Source organism: Tachypleus tridentatus, chromosome 9 (genome assembly GCF_004210375.1).
Source record: "Tachypleus tridentatus isolate NWPU-2018 chromosome 9, ASM421037v1, whole genome shotgun sequence".
NCBI classification, from domain to species: Eukaryota; Metazoa; Arthropoda; class Merostomata; order Xiphosura; family Limulidae; genus Tachypleus; species Tachypleus tridentatus.
In genome coordinates, this window is record NC_134833.1 from 32,545,199 (window position 1) to 32,563,631 (window position 18,433).

The 18,433-nt window shown below is 35.9% G+C and overlaps 1 protein-coding gene across 1 annotated transcript in view; it reads right to left on the reverse strand.

The window, feature by feature from the left end:
• LOC143225002 (NGFI-A-binding protein 1-like) overlaps positions 1–18,433 on the reverse strand; it is a 154,364-nt gene that overhangs the window by 113,607 nt on the left and 22,324 nt on the right. Inside the window, 1 exon segment of the mRNA XM_076453611.1 lies at positions 15,755–15,938. Coding sequence (XP_076309726.1) covers positions 15,755–15,917 — 163 coding nt within the window. The 5' untranslated portion in view covers positions 15,918–15,938.

Sequence of the window (18,433 nt, forward strand, 5' to 3'; positions counted from 1 at the left end):
AACGTTAAAAGTCGAGGAAACGTTTATCTAACAAACTGTTATTTATTTAAGCGACAAGAAGTTATATATTTATGCTTTCGGTAGAGGGCGTAATGTACATGAAATAGAGTTGATGTGAGTTAATATTACGTAAAATCAAATGAGCAAAAAAACAACTTAGCAGTTGAGAATATTTATTAAGCTACTAAAAAGTATTTGTACCTGTCACTGTCAGATTTTTCACACCGCTTCATAACAAACAACGACAGCTTCATTCTTATGTATTGCCTGCATTATAAATATTTTAATAGACCAAGAAGAAGAGTAAAAATTTGTTATTTTAAAAAATCTGCTAATAAATCTTATATTCAGGGTTCGAATCCCTGTCGCATCAAACATGCTCGCCCTTTCAGCCTTGGGTGTGTTATAATGTGACGGTCAATCCCACTGTTTGTTGATAAAAGAGTAGCTCAAGAGTTGACAGTGGGTGGTGATGACCAGCTGCCTACCCTCTGATCTTACACTGATAATTAGGGACGGCTAGTGCAGATAGCCATTGAGTGACATTGCATGAAATTAAAAAAAAATACAAAAAGGATTAATATACACCCGATGACACAAACGTAAGTATTCGGATTTACAACGTTAAAATCAGGGGTTCGATTCAACTCGATAGCCCCGACATGGCTTTGCTACAACAAAACACATTCAGACGACCGTATATTATTTAAGCCCCCCAATGGCACAGCGGGATGTCTACTGACTTATAACGCTAGAAACCGGGTTTTGATCCCGTGATGGGCAGTACACAGATAGTCCATTATGTATCTATCCGTCCCTAACTTAGCAGTATAAGACTAGAGGGAAGGTAGCTAGTCATCACCACCCACCGCCAACTCTTGGTCTACTCTTTTACCAACGCACAATGGGATTGATCGTCACATTATTACCCCCACGCCTAAAAGGGGCGAGCATGTTTGATGCGACGAGGATTCGAACCCGCGCCCCTCAGATTACGAGTCGAACGCCTTAACCACCTGACCATGCAGGGCTAAGGAAGTTAATAAAGACATATCACAATCTTTTGATCTATTTTGACTGGTATACGTTCGTATAAAACTGTTACGCTTAGTTTCAAGTCTTGTTTGTTTTCGGATATTCGTGTAAAACCACTCAATGGCTGACATGAGCTAGTAGTCCCTAATTTTCCGCTAATAGGTTAAAGAGAAAGAGAGAGAGAGAAAGACAAATACCCACCGACAACTCTTGTTTTAATCCTGACTCGGCTCTTTCTTACCATCGATCAATACTGTATTACACTAAAAATGTTTCGTTTTCCTTTCAGTAAATGTTGGAAGTAGTTTCAGATAAGATAACAAATGTTGTACGGTAATCAATAAGTAAAAAAGTGTTTTTTATTGCAAGTTATGAAGTAACAATAGCAAAAGACTTTGAGTTGGTTACCTAGGTAACGTTTGTGTTGTTTTTTTTAACACGTGGGTTTTAATTACGAAGATAAGTGTTTTAATAGTTTTTAATCATAGCTAACAGGGCATTAAGATAATAGGTACGTGTTTTTAATGTTGTGTGAATTTAAACTTGGAGAGACTGACGTTACATTGTTTTATTCAGTTACATGGTTTCTTAGAGTCATGTTCAAAGAGATATTGACCTTATATTGTTGTATGATTGTAGATTAAAAATAACTATTGGTTTGTCACACACAGAGACTAACTTTACGTTGTTGTATACACTTAGGTAATAATAATACTGATGTGTCATAGTAACACAGAATGATCTAAGTAAAGTCGTCGTGATTAGAGCGTAAACAACATTGATTGTGACCACCTGTACCACAGGTCACATCCTGAAGATTTTTTTCTTGAAAAATGAAAGATTTGTAACGTGTGACATCAAAGCAGGTTTTGTGAATCAACCCTTTACAGCAAACTTGTGCAAAATGAAGCGAGATTTAAAATATTTTCATTCGTATTTTCTGGCCTGTGACGTTCAACTCTAAACAAAACAAGGAAAATGACGTAATCTCTTTTGTGACGCATCATTAACTAAATTACACTGTTTCTTAACGTACTGATTTAAAACATGCTTTAACAAATGATGTAAAGACTTGAATTGTAACCATGAACAGACTACCCGGTTTCAAGAAAAAACTAAAAATACAACCATAAACAGATTATATTGTCTCAAGAGATGAGTTGAAATATGGCCATAAACAGATTATATGGTCACAAGAGATTAGTTGAAATATGGCCATAAACAGATTATATGGTCTCAAGAGATGAGTTGAAATATGGCCATAAACAGATTATATGATCTCGAAAAAACAAAAACTTGAAAGAACTATAAACAAAAATAGCTAATTTCAAGAAAATACTTGAAACGCAACCATAACCAGAATCCCAAGACTAAAAGAAATGTTTTCAATACAACCATAAATATAATTAATGAGTTTCAAATACACTATAAATATTCAAGTGCAACAAATAGTCTCGCAGAAAGACTTTAAGTAGTGTAAACGAGTCTTACAAAAAGATGTGAAATAGGACGAAATATTTAAAATGTCATAAAGCTATATAAAATATCTCAAAGAAAACTTAAATACAAGCAAGTACATAGAAGAAAATGGTGTTGAAAAGTGTTAAAGCACCCTAAACACAACTAACATGTCTGTTATACCTCAAACGCGACTCTAAAAAGCTCGAAAACAATGTTACGTACGTAAACGAGAGAGTGAAGTAAAACACATAAAAGGCTAGATATTAAAATAACTATAACCATCTCTGAAAAATGACTCTAAGTTTTCCTCCCCGCTGGTACAGCGGTATGTCTCCCAATTTACAACGCTAAAATCAAGGGTTCGATTCCCGTCGGTGGGTTCAGCAGATAGCCCATGTGGCTTTGCTATAAGAAAACACACACTCTAAGTTTCATAAACGTAACTGACTGGTGTCAAAGAAGACAAGACTTCTAACAAAAGAAGAACATAACCCCTGACAGAATTATTTTAAATACCGTAAACACAATCACCTATTCTCAAAACGTGCTAAGACAATTAACTTGTCATAAAGACAAATTTTAACACAATTACCAAGCCTTCTATGTTGCAGTGTTTGTAGTATTTATAGCCTATCCGGTTCTAAAGAAACACTTTATGAACCAAAAGGTCTTATTACAGTCTCCTAGTGTGAAATACATATATATTTCTTCTAACACTTTAGGGTTAACTGTATTTTTGGTTATCGTAGACCATATCTTGACGAAAACTCGTGTATTTATTTTAGTAAAATAACACAGAGAAATCGGTGTTGTCGCATCAAATGTATACTGAGAAATCTAAGACAAGTGTAATGATATGCCTTCTTAAAAAGAAAATCAAACCTTGATATCTTCCAATATTGAGAGTTAATTCATAGACATCATCCGCCATTTCTGTGTTGTCAAGGTTTGACCACGTCGCTTGTATTCATGTTACAGGCTTGATTAATTTTACAAGCTCGTGAATATTACGTTCTTCACACAGAAAATATAAAAAGGACGAACGCTGAATATTAAGAAATAATAATGAGTTAGTGTTTGTATTTGTCTAACTAAGCTTATAATCAATAGAATCTTTCGAGTGCATTGTCTAAGAGGGCACTTCCTTACACGAAATTAGTAAAATATCGACAGCAACAGATAAACTACGAGCAGCAGATACAGTGAGGGCAGGCAACACGTGCGTGCATGAGGAAGTGCTTTTGAGAAAAGTCTGTGGTAAGTTGATAACGTCATTAGCCGTTAAATCAAGTAATGCAAACATAAGTTGGACTTTTGCCAAAGTTCATTTTCTAAATATTTATAAAAAAATAGTTTTGACTGAGTCCTAAGTATGGGGAACAAAAACTCCGTTTTTTACTAACGTTTTGGTGGTTGACAAAAACTTGTTTTCACATACTGTTCGTTTCATTTTGTTGGGTTTGATCTCTCAGCATGTTTTGTTTCCCTATACACGGTAATTTCGTTTCGCTGCATTTAATCCCTCAGCAAATTTTGTTTCCCTGTACACTGGTCGTTTCGTTTTGTGTGGTGTGATCCCTCAGCGAGCTTTGTTTCCCTATACACTGGTCGTTTCGTTTTGTTGGTGTGATCCCTCAGCAAGTTTTGTTTCCCTATACAGTGGTCGTTTCGTTTCGCGGCATTTAATCCCTCAGCAAATTTTGTTTCCCTGTACACTGGTCGTTTCGTTTTGTTGATGTGATCCCTCAGCAAGTTTTGTTTCCCTATACACGGTAATTTCGTTTCGCTGCATTTAATCCCTCAGCAAATTTTGTTTCCCTGTACACTGGTCGTTTCGTTTTGTGTGGTGTGATCCCTCAGCGAGCTTTGTTTCCCTATACACTGGTCGTTTCGTTTTGTTGGTGTGATCCCTCAGCAAGTTTTGTTTCCCTATACAGTGGTCGTTTCGTTTCGCTGCATTTAATCCCTCAGCAAATTTTGTTTCCCTGTACACTGGTCGTTTCGTTTTGTTGGTGTGATCCCTCAGCAAGTTTTGTTTCCCTATACACGGTAATTTCGTTTCGCTGCATTTAATCCCTCAGCAAATTTTGTTTCCCTGTACACTAGTCGTTTCATTTTGTTGGTGTGATCCTTCAGCAAGTTTTGTTTCCCTATACAATGGCTGTTTCGTTTTCCTGAGTTCAAACCTGAACAAGTTTGTTTGTTTTTTACCCACAAACAATGTATCAAACTGATGGCGTTTATTCTTTGTGTAAACCTCTGTTGTAAAAACCTTCCTATCTAAAACACTTGTCGTGAAGGCTCACAGACTATTTAGACAATATTTGTCTACCTGGCATGGCCAGGTGGTTAAGACACTCGACTCGTAATATGAGGGTCGCAGGTTCGAATCTCCGTCACACCAAACATGTTCACCCTTTCAACCGTGGAGGCGTAAACATGTGACGGTCAATCCCATAATTCGTTGGTAAATGTGTATCTCAAGAGTTTACAGTGGATGGTGATGACTAACTTACACTGCTAAATTAGGGATGGCTCGCGCAGATAGCTCTAGTGTAGCTTTGTGCAAAATTCAAAACAAACAAGCAAACAATATTTGTCTTTATGAGAAAACAATAAAAATAAGTATCACTAGGAAGCCTAAATACTTAAAGATGGTGCTTTAGTAAAAGAGAGAGAAATAAAATGAATTATTTAGTATGAATAGTAAACCAAAAACACCGCGAAACCCTGTGGCGGAACGTACAAAAAATATATTGTGTGAAAATACAGGCCACAGTAACCCATAAAGTTTATTAACGCGTTTGTTTTAGAATCGAACCCTGGATCTTAATATTGTAAGTCAGTAAACTAACCGCTGACCAACCTGAGGACCTGTTGTAAGTGATAATAAAAACCAAGGGTCAAACAATGCAGATAAAGCACCACTGGTAAGTCCTGAGGTGTATTTGTAATCACATCAGACTAGATAGGAAAGAAAAAAACAAGCACAAAGTGTCTATGGAGTTTTGAATCAATTTCATCATTATTTACCATTCACAATTTACAGTTATTGCTAATCAGTATATCTAATCTATTAAGTAAAGACTGTAGATATGGGTGCTTACACCACAACGTCTTACCTCCTATTGCCTTTCGCTCTCTGCAGACAGATGTGGGAAGGCAGTTAGTTACTCTTTAGGGTTATTTATTTAAGTTTTGAATTTTTTAAAGTAGAAACTGCAGTTGACTACAGATGAACAACTAGGAACGAGGGTACATTAAACGACTATGTGTGGGATCCTTTAAACTAGTGCAGCGTGTTTTGTTTAATTTATTTTGTTTCAGCTTCTGTTTGGTTATAACAAACTAATATAGTTAGTCAGAGGTTTGGATTTGCTGTTTTTAACGCAGTCTTTCCTTTTGATTTTATTTACTTAACTCTATCAGCATTAATTTTCTCTAAAATATACATAAACTCACACGCCCCCCCCCCCCTCAGTGGCTCAGCGGTATGTCTGCAGACTTACAACGCTAAAAACCGGGTTTTGATACCCGTAGCGGGCAGAGCACAGATAGCCCATTGTGTAGCTTTGTGCTTAATTCAACACAACAACAACACACAATATAGGGTTTGTTGCATTTCCTACAAAGCTACTTAAGGGGTAACTGCGCAACTTTTCCCAAATTTTGAGACACTATGATGAATGGAAGGCAGCTAGTTGACAGCACCCACTAACAACTTTTGGGCTATCTTTACCAACAAGTTGTGTGATTGAGTGTTACACTGTAATCCCCCCCCCCCGCAGCTGCTATCGTGATCGTATTCGGTGATCGGTTTCGATCCCGCAACCTTAAAATTGCGAGTCGTGCACCATAATCAGCAAGCCATGCCATACCTCAAACACCAGCTGAGGTAAAAATATATTAAAAGCGCATGTTGTGGGAAATTGTGAACAACTGCATTCCCAGAAAACAAAGTATACATACATACGTTCACACCTCTGTTATTAACTTTGTTATAACTTTTGTAAATGTATATCGAAAGAGAGATTTTAGATATAACCGTTAAGTGTTTCAGCTCTCGTGTCTTATACAACACATAGAATTTTATATTTGATATATTTTTGACAATATTAATTTCTAATAATTGTTTTGTTTAAAACTTTGAGGTACTGAGCAGAAAAAGCACTATGGTTTTGTTCCTATAAAAGGACTACAGTTTTGTTCCTAAACAAAATGACTATAATTTTGTCTCCAAAAAAGCGCTATGCCTTTTCCTTAAAAAGCATACAGTTTTGTTTTTAAAAACTCTCCGACTTTTTCCTATAAAAGCGCTACAGTTTTGTTCCTAAAATAAGGGCTAGAGTGTTGCTTTTAAAAGCTCTACGACTTTTTCTCATAAAAGCGCTACAGTTTTGTTCCTAAAATAAGAGCTAGAGGTTTGCTTTTAAAAGCTCTACGACTTTTTCCCATAAAAGCGCTACAGTTTTGTTCCTAAAATAAGAGCTAAAGGTTTGCTTTTGAAAGCTCTACGACTTTTTCCAATAAAAGCGTTTCGTTTTTGTTTTTTTTCTAAAACAAATATTTTGTTCCAATACTAATTTAGTCGACTGTTTTTCCTTCTTATCTCAAACGTTTTCAGTTTCACTGTGATTTATCTAGTGACACACACGTCTGTCCTTTTTAATTATTTTTTTGCCAAACTAATGCTGCTGTCATATTTGACATATCACTTGAACTAAAAGATACATTACATTCGACAAGTGTACGTGTTAAATTTCACGTTCCTGTAACAAGCGTTATCACCAGCATCGAATCTCTTCTGAAAAAAAAAAAGAGAATCAAAACGCTGAGGGGCACAACGTTCAACCGTTTCGAGTCTGTCAAGATACTCAACTTCGTTCACAAAGTGTAATTCAACGCGTTTATGTTCAAGCTAACTACAAAACCTAAACAATTACCTAACACTAATCTTTAAATGCACAATAAGGTAATTTTATCATGAAGTTCGGTATTTTTAATAAGTTATATCTGACATTATTATACTTAAAGTGATTTTTATGTTGTCAGGTTTGAAGTTTAGAGTAAATTACAAGAACAAAAGTGAGAAATATTCCCGGAAAGCTCCGGATAAAATTTATTTCCTTAGATTGTAATTACACTTTTAAAAAATCCATCTCCGTTTTGTTTTGTTTTCAATAATTTGCGCCCCCTGTGGCACAGTAGTATGTCTGCAGAATCACACCGCTAGAAACCGGGTTTCGACACCCGTGATGGGCAGAGCACAGATAGCCCATTGTGTACCTTTATGCTTAGTTGCGGTCAACAATTTTATTTGATGTTTATCAACATGAAAATTTCATATACCGAATACGCAAAGCAATATTACATAACATTAATGAGCCGGTTCTCGTCCGATGCCCCAAGGTAAGCAACGTCGGGCCTGTTTAGTACTTGGGAATGTCGGGCTATTATAACGTTTATTTTAATGTCCCCCCCGCTGGTACAGCGGTAAGTCTACGGATTTACAACGCTAAAATCAGGGGATCGATTCCCCTCGATGGACTCAGTAAATAGCCCTATGTGGCTTTGCTATAAGAAAACACACCACATCAATAGACACACTAATTTACAATGGCACTTGTTAAAAGGAATGTACAAGGAACTCGGGAAAAAATGTTAACACTGGCTTTTCTTTTCACGTCTGGTCCTGAACGCTTTAAGTTCGACTTAATCTTTTGTCCTTAAAATTAAACAACCTTCCTTGTCATTTATATTTGAAGTGATAAATATTTGTCAGAAACTTACGTAACAAATATGTATAAACAATTACATATTTTATGACCGAATTTTACTCGGAACGAAATCTTTTTAGTTTAACATTTTCGACTCGTTCTTTCATTAAATAGTTTCATATTAAAACTGTTTTGTCGTTTTTTATATAAAAAAAACTTAAACTTACAACAACAATGTTTTGCTGATATGAACTTGTTCGGCCCGGCATGGCCAGATGGTTAAGGCACTCGACTCGTATTCGGATATGTATCACACCAAACATGCCCGCCCTTTCAGCCGTAGGGGGCGTTATAATGTGACGGTCAATCCCACTGTTCTTTGGTAAAAGAGTAGCCTAGAACTTGGCGGTGGGTGGTGATGTCTAGCTGCCTTCCCTCTAGTCTTACACTGCTAAATTAGGGACGGCTAGCACAGATAGCTCTCGTGTAGTTTTGCGCGAAATTCAAACCAATGAACTTATTTAGAATCCCCAGGTAGTTTGTGGTTAGGCACAAAGCTACACAGCAGGTTATTCGTACTGTTTCCACTGCAGGACTAGAAACCCAAATTTTAAGTCCTCTAGTTTATAGCTGAACCAGCAGGGTAGGCGAATTTTGCTCTTTCGTTATAAAATAAATATTAACCTTCCCTTTATCAAAGTTATTTGAATGAGTATGTGTGTGTGTGTGTGTTTTCTTAATGCAGAGCCACATCGGGCTATCTGCTGAGTTCACCGTTACTTGAATGAAAAAAAAATTCATAAAGAGTCTAATTCCAAGACAAATAGCATACAAAATTTCACCAAACTTAAAAAATAACTGTAAACGTTTTTTTATTTACACATACATTGTAAGAATGATAAATAGAACAACATTGTTTATCATGACGAAATTTTGCTTACTTCAAAATCTTTTTTTATTTCGAAATAAATAAATATAAGAAATTTGTTCATTTAATCTACGTTCCCAAACGACAACAAAACAGAAAAGTAGTATTTTAACTTTCTTTAAGAATTCGTTGAACCGAGGATACATTAATTCAATGACAAACCATGCATTAGAGACACAGAAAGTATTTTAGTCCTAAAAAAAAAGCACGTATGAGAAAGTGTTACTTCTTCTAACGTATATTTTTATTGTAATTCAAGTCATAAATATTTTATAAACTTCAATATAGCTTCGAAAACGTATTTCACTCAAATATAGTCACGTACGAGCTGTCAATAAAACTCGGACCTCCAAGTTTATACTCTTTTGAATAATGTTACAAAAAATAACAGGGGGTAAAGATAATCCTATATAGTGCGAGTCATTGCAATAAATATATAAGGAAAGTAACGAATACCTCGTAATCGATGTTGTACCGATCAAATGACGTCACACTGCGCGTGGAGACTATACATACATGTAAATTGATTTCAACACTTCATATTGTAGCTTCGTATGGAAAAAGATCCTTTCCTCTATTGAGTGATGTATTACTACGACTTTGTTTTAAACAACATACAAGTTACTAAGTTTATTGATGGAATAGAAAGTATTTCTGTAAGATGTAAAACGAAAGTTAGAAGTTATTACATACGCTCGCACTCTCATATATATTAGATCGACAGATAGACGCTTTCATTTTCTAAATTTTCAGCGATATTTGTCATTAACTACGAGTTCGAGTTCAAATAATCAGATAATCTGTAGGGTTAATGACAAAACATTTTACGTGACACAACGAAATTGTAAAACCATGTTTTTAATAGGGATTTCACGATTTACATAAATGGTAATGCAATACTTACCACACACATTTGAACAATGTCATTAGTATGTCAATCTTTTTTATTCAAGTTTTCTATATATATATAGTTTTATGTTTTTTCGCAAGAGGGCGGAACCAGTTCAGTTCCTGTTACAGCGAACAACGTTTAAGTAAGGCCCTGAATTTGTTTTGGCCAAGTACTTTGCGATGTTACTCTTAGAAGACTACCTATTATGGTGTTTAATTAAAGCGCTTGATTAAAGACGGTCGCATTAAACAGGTGATTCGTCAAATGTCGTATATAAACACAGAGCCACAGTTATAGCTGAAACCTGATATACGGAAGAACTCGCAGCTGCTTCGTCTGAAGACGTGTATACGAACAAAGCTAGCTCTGTAAGTTTGGAATGGACAGTGCACGAAAGAACACAATTAAGGAGACTGACAACAAGCTCCACTTCCAAAGTTTCCATAACTTCTACCCTCTTCACAGTTGGGGTGGTGCCTAACTGCCAAAACGTTTCAGTACATTTTAACTGTCCGCTTGGTTCTTCATAACATGAACTGGGCGTGGCCTAAATGTTGGTGGGACCGAATTGTAAATCTGAAGGTTTATAGTTTGTGTTAAATTGCCGCAAAAACCGACTTAAGACCGTAGGTGCGTTATAAAACTAACAGTTAAATCCCATTATTGGGTCAGGCAAGAATAAGTCCAAGAGTTGGCGGTAGGTGGGGTAGACTATAGAATAAGCAGTTATATTCAACAGTGCTCCCTAACAGCTCTTCGGCTACTGTAATCGAAGGACGGGATTTGAACGTCACTCCTATAACGCACCCATGACCCGAAGGAACCTCAACTACAGTCCGGCATGCTAACCATAGAAGAAAAAAAAAACATGGTCGGCCTTTTCACGCACAATACTGGTGTATACATGTGAGAGATGGGGACAGGTTATATTTTTATATCTTTATAACATACATACAGCCCCCCGCTAGTACAGCGGTAAGTCTACGGAGTTACAACGATATAATCAGGGGTTCGATTCCCCTCGGTGGGCTCAGCAGGTAGCCCGATATGGCTTTGCTACATAAAAGATGTTTTTTTTTTTCAAATCGCACACATCAGAAAACTACGTATGGTTTAAAAATAGTCTAAATCTAACGATTAACTTAGGTTTCAAATTGTTATCTATAAATGTAGTAGTTTAACTTGTTTTCAATAAATTTAAGTCAAATGAAAACTACGAGTTAATTTGAAGAAATGGATCGCACGCTGTCAGGATTTCAAACCTGTCGTATGTTAACAGTTAAACTGATCGCTTATATCTTACAATACGAGATAACCAAAAACCCTGACGCATTCTAAAACTACCCTTAAATTTCGTTCATTCCAACAACGGCGTAAGAACTTTTTAGCCAGTTGAAGCCTTTCAACTGGCAGCTGAAAGATATTGTTATTACGTAGAGACATTGTAATATTTAAACATTTGGTGAAAATATTGAAGAATGAAAGTTAAATGATAAAACATGGATTTCGATAGTGTAGTTTTGTGTTTACAAACAACCAAACCTTTCCTTTACGTATTAAACCTCTTTTCTTTCAAATTTCATCTTACAACATTATTCTTCAAGCGTTGAATTTATAGATAAGAACTTTTTTTAATATAAAGAATCCTACGTTTAATCCATAGTTTCTAGAGTAAGCGAAGACTGCGAAATACCTAAGAAACTTGAAACTTCTTACACTTTATAACTAAAACTCGAAATTAGCAATAACTTACAATAGTTGAAACAGCGGAAGTTTTGATAAACACTATAAACTCGAAATTAGCAATGCTCGCCCTCCCAGCCGTGGGGTGTAACTTGACGGTCAAATAGTTGAAGCCCAAGACGGTGGGTGGTGATGCTGCCTTCCCTCTAGTCTTACACTGCTAAATTAGGGACGGCTAGCACAGATAGCCCTTGAAGTTTTGATACAGAGTCTGAAACATATAACCATCTCCGCTGACCTAGCGGTTAGCTTATGGGCTTAAAACGTTGAAATGCAAAATTCTAACCCTGCTACGGAATTTAAGACACGCATTACAAAGTCACCACCTTCTGTGGCAAGTTTGAGAGCTTATAACGGTGAAACTCATAGTTTGATTCCTGCGGTGGGCACAATACAGACAGTCCATTGTGCAAAACAAACAGATTTTTACAAACAATAATGATAATAACTCATATAACTAGCATGTGTGTGTGTGTGTGTGTGTGTGTGTGTTTTCTTAAAACAAAGCCACATCGCACTATCTGCTGAGTCCACTGAGAGGAATCGAACCCCTTATTTTAGCCTTGTATAATTAACATGATTCAAGAGGATGAATAATTTATTAAGTATCCTTTCCAACTTGAGCTTATATGAAGTTGTGTTATTTTATAAACTTGACACAATATACCAGATATATATATATATACTTATCTTCTTTTGAATTTGCTGGTAGTATTACAGGTTGAATGCTTCAAAACACTAAAATCTATATTTGTAATTAATATGCGACCCAAATCATCGGAAAAAATATATACGTAATCTTTTCATTTTTCATATTAAAACCATTTCCTCTACAACGTAATATTATACCAGTATTTTTCAAGCGTTGAATTTACATATGTATTAAAAATCTTAACCTCCCGATGGTCACAGTCCAAAGTCTAACCATAGTGTCTAGAACTATGGAAGATTATGAAATACCCAACACATTTGAAATTCAAACGGATCTAATATAGCCAATAATCCATATCGATAACATAACTAAATACATTATAATTAATTAAAACTTTTTCTTCTGAGGTCCGTAAAGATTTGTGTTGTTTTAGAAACGTGGGCACAATATACCATAATATATATATATATATATATTTAGGTACATTGTGTCTTTTACGATATGGATAAACTTGTTAAACGTTTTGACAAGAGTTTAGAACCAAAATTTAGCCACAACATTATAAAAGTGATTTTGTACACATACTGGACCAGGAAAATCACAAAGATAAACCCTAAATTACTTTCATGGGTCATGAACACAAATTTAAACGACGCTTATTGACCTTGAAGACAGTCCTAAACCACCTTCAGGGTTCACACAGATTAACCTAAACCACGCTCATAGGTTATAAAAACAAACTTAAACCACCACTTATGGGTCATGAAGACAAACCTAAGTCAAGCACGAGTCAAAAACAAGCCTTGATCATCTTCATAAACAATGAAAACAAACCAAGACTATGCTTATTGGTCACGAAAACAAACCTGAACCGTGCTTATGGAAGGCATAATTATTGGGCCAATGGCAACACTACAGTAACAACAAAACAGGTAATGAAACGAGCTAAACTGTACTAGAACATATGCATATAGGTTTAGAAGTGACGTATGTATTGCGTCACAAAGGCATGAGTCACATGCGTTACTTCAAGGTAAGACTTCAGCATGAAGTCATCATTAGCAGTGGTTAATAGACATCAACTCTATAAACATGGCTAAAAGTCACGCCTATTTCAAGAGACTTAGAACAACAAACTGATGTTTTCTAACGTCGATATCGATAAACTAACAGAATACTTACTTAGTTTTCTCAGGTTTTGCTTTTTTTTTTCTTCCCCCCAGTGAGCCAGGAATGAGATTACGGATTTATAACCTTAAAATCTCGGGCTCGATTCCCCTTAGTGGACAGAGCGCAGGTGACCTAATGTGTTGCTTTGTGCTAAAACAAACAAACATTCTTTTATGCTGTGAAGCTAAAACCTGTATCAAAGTGATATTGTTTCGAGTCACCCTCGTGCTTTACGAAATACAAACACTGCTAGGAATAGACAGAATTAGGTGTCTTAGAGAAAGTGGAATTTTATTGGTCTGCCTAAAACAAACAAAAATCTACAATAAAGTAAAGCTAGAAAGAGAAGAAAAAAACAAACTTTTTTAACACTTTAGTCGTATAATGTTATTTTAGAAATAAAGAAGTAGATATATGATAACAATCTGGTAAACCGTTTTCGTTGGATCAAAGTTCGATGAAATTTAATTTAACAACTCTATGTATACACACACACACACAATGTGTTACAAGAAGTTTTCATTATTCGTTGCACATTCTGATACCTTTTTCTGTACACCTTTTTAACAAGAATCAATCAGCACTCTCACAAGAATGTTTAAAACTGGACTTAAAAAAACGTAACAGACGTATAGTGGAGAAAAACAACTAGCAAAGAAATAAATAACTTTATTCAAATAACTTACACCTAAACAACAAACATACACCTTAATAACATATGAACAACAATTACAGCACAAAACCAACTGTACTGAGAATTAACAAGACACATAATGTATGTTAGAAGTTTAACATAACAAAACTGTTGATAGAACACTAAAAGCATTCTTTTACGTACATTATAATTATGTAATTATTATTTTACACTTTGACGAGCTTAAAAATAATTACATTGTTATTTTTGTAGCCTATCAGGTACGTCCTAAATGCCATATGAATGACGTTAAACAGTTCTGTTACTTTTGAAACATCAACAATGAATTGGTTGGCTTCCATTTATGTAATGAAGAAGTTTATCAGGGTTACTTCTTATTTATTAAGACGTTGATTTGGACAGAATTTGAGATCATACATTTTTCAATGTAGTGCATGAAAATGGATCCCACTGTCTGCGTTCCTTGTCCCGTGGTTACATTAACGCGATCCGCATTTTGGAGTCGTGGATGGGTTGTACGAGAGAAAGTCAAATTCTGCTTCTCGATTACAGGGTAGTTCAAGAGTTAATTGGCGGTGGACACTCTTCAACAGCAGCCTTTCACCCACTTTATCAATTCAAGGTGTGTGTACTATCAGTTTAAAATATAGTGCAGATAGCCCTTGCGCGAAGTAAAGACTTGTGTTTGCTTATACTAAAACATCGTCAGAACTCGGAGTTATGCCGAATACACTATGGAATAATAATGCTAACAGTGTTGAGATTTGTAGCAGACCTGCTACACTGGTGTGGATAACAATCCATTTGAAATACCAGTTGCGAGACTCACTGTAATCTGTGTAAGAATGACGTGAAACTTCGATTTTGTAAGGAAAAAGCAACTCGTATAAAAAAAACGACAAGCACGCGGTACAAATTGAAATGTATTTCACGAGAGAAAAACGCTTATAAAAACTCGCTGCGGGATTCTAGTTTAAGACTAGCAAATTCAACAAGATAAAAACTTCGAATAGTCGTTGAAAAGGAATTTTATTCTTGTATGTACGTTTTTTATATAAGAATTTTGTATTTGTAAGAATCTAAACCTAATTCTAATTAACTCCATTTACGTTAGAGAGATATCCTTCATTTGACTGCTTTTAAGTTTTGCTATTATTGAGGATATAATAAACAGTGTCACGATTGATTTAGCAAATAAAATATAGTATTTTAGGGCCAATCCTGAAGAACAGCTGATACACTGAATGCCTAGTTTTGTCTTATTAAGGGATATTTCTAAATACATAATTATTACTTTTGTTCGTATGGATAGCGTTTCCTTTGTATTTAAGGCGCGTGCATGTCATTATATAGAAAAGAACAAAAAGCTCTTTGTAGAAGTACTTAAAAAAGAAACATTTCCCTAATTATATTTAAAAAAAAGAACACCAGCTTCACTCTCAAGGTGTTTACAAGTAAGAGAAGATGTAGATGGAAGTTCACATGAAAACTTCACACTTACTTGTGCCGTTTACGTTGCGTGAGAGCATGCGATTCCCTGGACACCCTACGGGAACCGGAGGAGCCCCGCCAGGGCCTGGGCCTTGCCCAGGAACATTAGTAGCCGTGGCATCGGACGTGGATGGCACCGAACAGTGATTCATCAACTCACGAACTTGCTCCATCGGCGGCGTGGCACAAAAGGGCTGCAAAGGGCCCATGAAAAATGGAAAGAACGCCAGAGTTAGGTACTTGTACAGGTGCTCCAGTACAAAAGAAAATTGTTAAATATTAAATTAAAAAATGGACCAGTCAATAAATAATTAAATAATCCAGGAACAATATTCTTTCTCGGCCCACTATACGAGGTAAGTTAGTGTTTCAACTAATAGTAGAATAGATCTGGGATTGCATCGTATAGTACAATTCAATCTTTACGGCTAACAAGAGTTAGATTTTTATCATGTGTTCTTGAGACTTGATTCACTACACTTGAAGACCCGCCGTTGTTACTCTATTTAACCCGGCTGTCATCTCGTCGCCTAGAAACTTATATCCGTCAAAATGTATTGCCATTCTGCTGTAGACGACCTTGTTGGTGAACGTACAGTTCCGGCCTTTCTTCGACACCAACGTTAGAGCCCACCCCTCAAATCTTGCTTCACTTTATCCGCGAGAGCTCACAGTGAAAACTTTGAAACTGCGGGAAGCAACGCTTCCTACTCTAAAGAACGTTATTGCAGCGGTTGGGCGTCAACGCATGCAGAGCAGAAGAAGGAGAAAGACCGACTGGAAGGGAGAGCAAGGGTTGGAGAGCACACAACAGGGCTCCGCCTCATGACTGGCTGACTCACAGGTGGCTACATAGTACCCTTCACTACTGTGATATATATATGTATATATATTTCAATTTTACAGACAAATGGGCACTGTACATATAAGCTAAGCCAGTAACTTCAGCGTTGATGGGATGGTCACTATCGTGATGGAGAAAGAATGAGTCAGTTGAGATCTGGTGGAGGAAATGCGTTTTCGAACTTTGTAGAGTTATTGTCTTTGTTTCTTGTTGTTTTAAACACCTTAAATGTACGATTGCTGGAGGTATGGAAACTCTGATTTAGTAAAACAGTATCTTCTGCTTAGCATAAATTTTGTGGTTTCATATTAATGTCAAAATATCTTTGTTTGTGAAATGCGTTTACAAAATTTTATGTTCGACTTTAAAATAACCACAAAACAACCATACTATTAACTTCATTATAAACAAAGATCGGGTATCTTAAAGAAAACAGTTCTTCCAAATTTATTATTAAACTATTTTTGGGGGGGTTCAAGGGTATCCAGTTTATGACTTAAGGTTGTTTAACCAAGGACATTTTAATTAGGAATTTTGGAAATTGCGTAACTTGTTATTAACTTTGAGCTTTGCAACTTTTCAATTAATCATTCAAAGTATTGTTAATAAAATTAATTAACGTTAGAAATCCGTTTTAAATTTTTTGATTAACTTTTCGAACTTCACAGTTCGACTGGGGATAAAATTTTTAAAAGTATTCAAGGTAAAATTAGTTGTTAAAAATGGCAACCCCTAATCAAACTAAAAACACTAGAAAGAATGCAGCTGACTGACAGCACTCCCCCTTTCGACAACCTTTGGCTGACCGAAAAATGGGATTTGATCATTATTCTTATAAGTACAGGCCATTTTCGGTAACGAGTTGCGAACCCTTGGCTTACAGTTAGAACACGTTAACGACTAGGACACATCAGCTCCAAGTTGTAAATAAGCTGTGTCATTGTGCTAAAGAACAATATTATTGATTTTCGGATTTATAGGGGTCCGAGCTCCCTCAGTGGACACAGCAGATAGCCCAATGTGGTTTTGCTGTAATAAAATACACAAACCTACACGAAATGATTTGAAAACAAAACAGAACAGAATATTTAATATGTTGTTACTAGATGAAAAGCTGGTCAAAATGTTAGTTAGTAATCGTATTTTTTTTCTGTCACATTGTTTTCTCTTAACCTTTCATCGACGTAGAGTAATAATAATAACAATATATTATTAGTCTTGTGTGTACAATTTATTCTAGCTACAGAAAATTTAGGAAATTATGACGTATCGGAGAACAATAAACAAATTCAAGACGCTACACACGGCTGTAAGCTTGATGACAAAAGACCAGAAGACCAAAGAAATAAAAACACCGCCACCAAACCAGTAACAAGCAAATCACTTATAAACATAAGTATCAAGATGATTTACCTGATACGTTTCTGCTGCTAGAAAGAAAAATAAAAACGCATTATTATGTAACGAAGTGCCCACCTAGTAGCATAAAGTATAATTTTTCAATAACAAAGACAAGTTCTTCGGAAATAATGTCTTAGACGGGCTTTCAAAATCAGATATGGCTCGGCATGACCAGGTACTTAGGGCGCTCGACTTGTAATCTGAGGGTCCTGGGTTCGAATATTCGTTACATTAAACATAGCCCCACTATTAGTTAATAAAAGTAGCCCAAGAGATAGCGGTGAACGGTGATGACTAGCTGCCTTCCCTCTGGTCTTACACTGCTAAATTAGGGACGGCTAGCACAGATAGCCTTCGTGTAGCTTTGAGCAAAATTTAAAAAAAACAACAACAAAAAATCAAAATCAGATCATCGGTAATTCTAAACCTTATAAAGAGATAAAA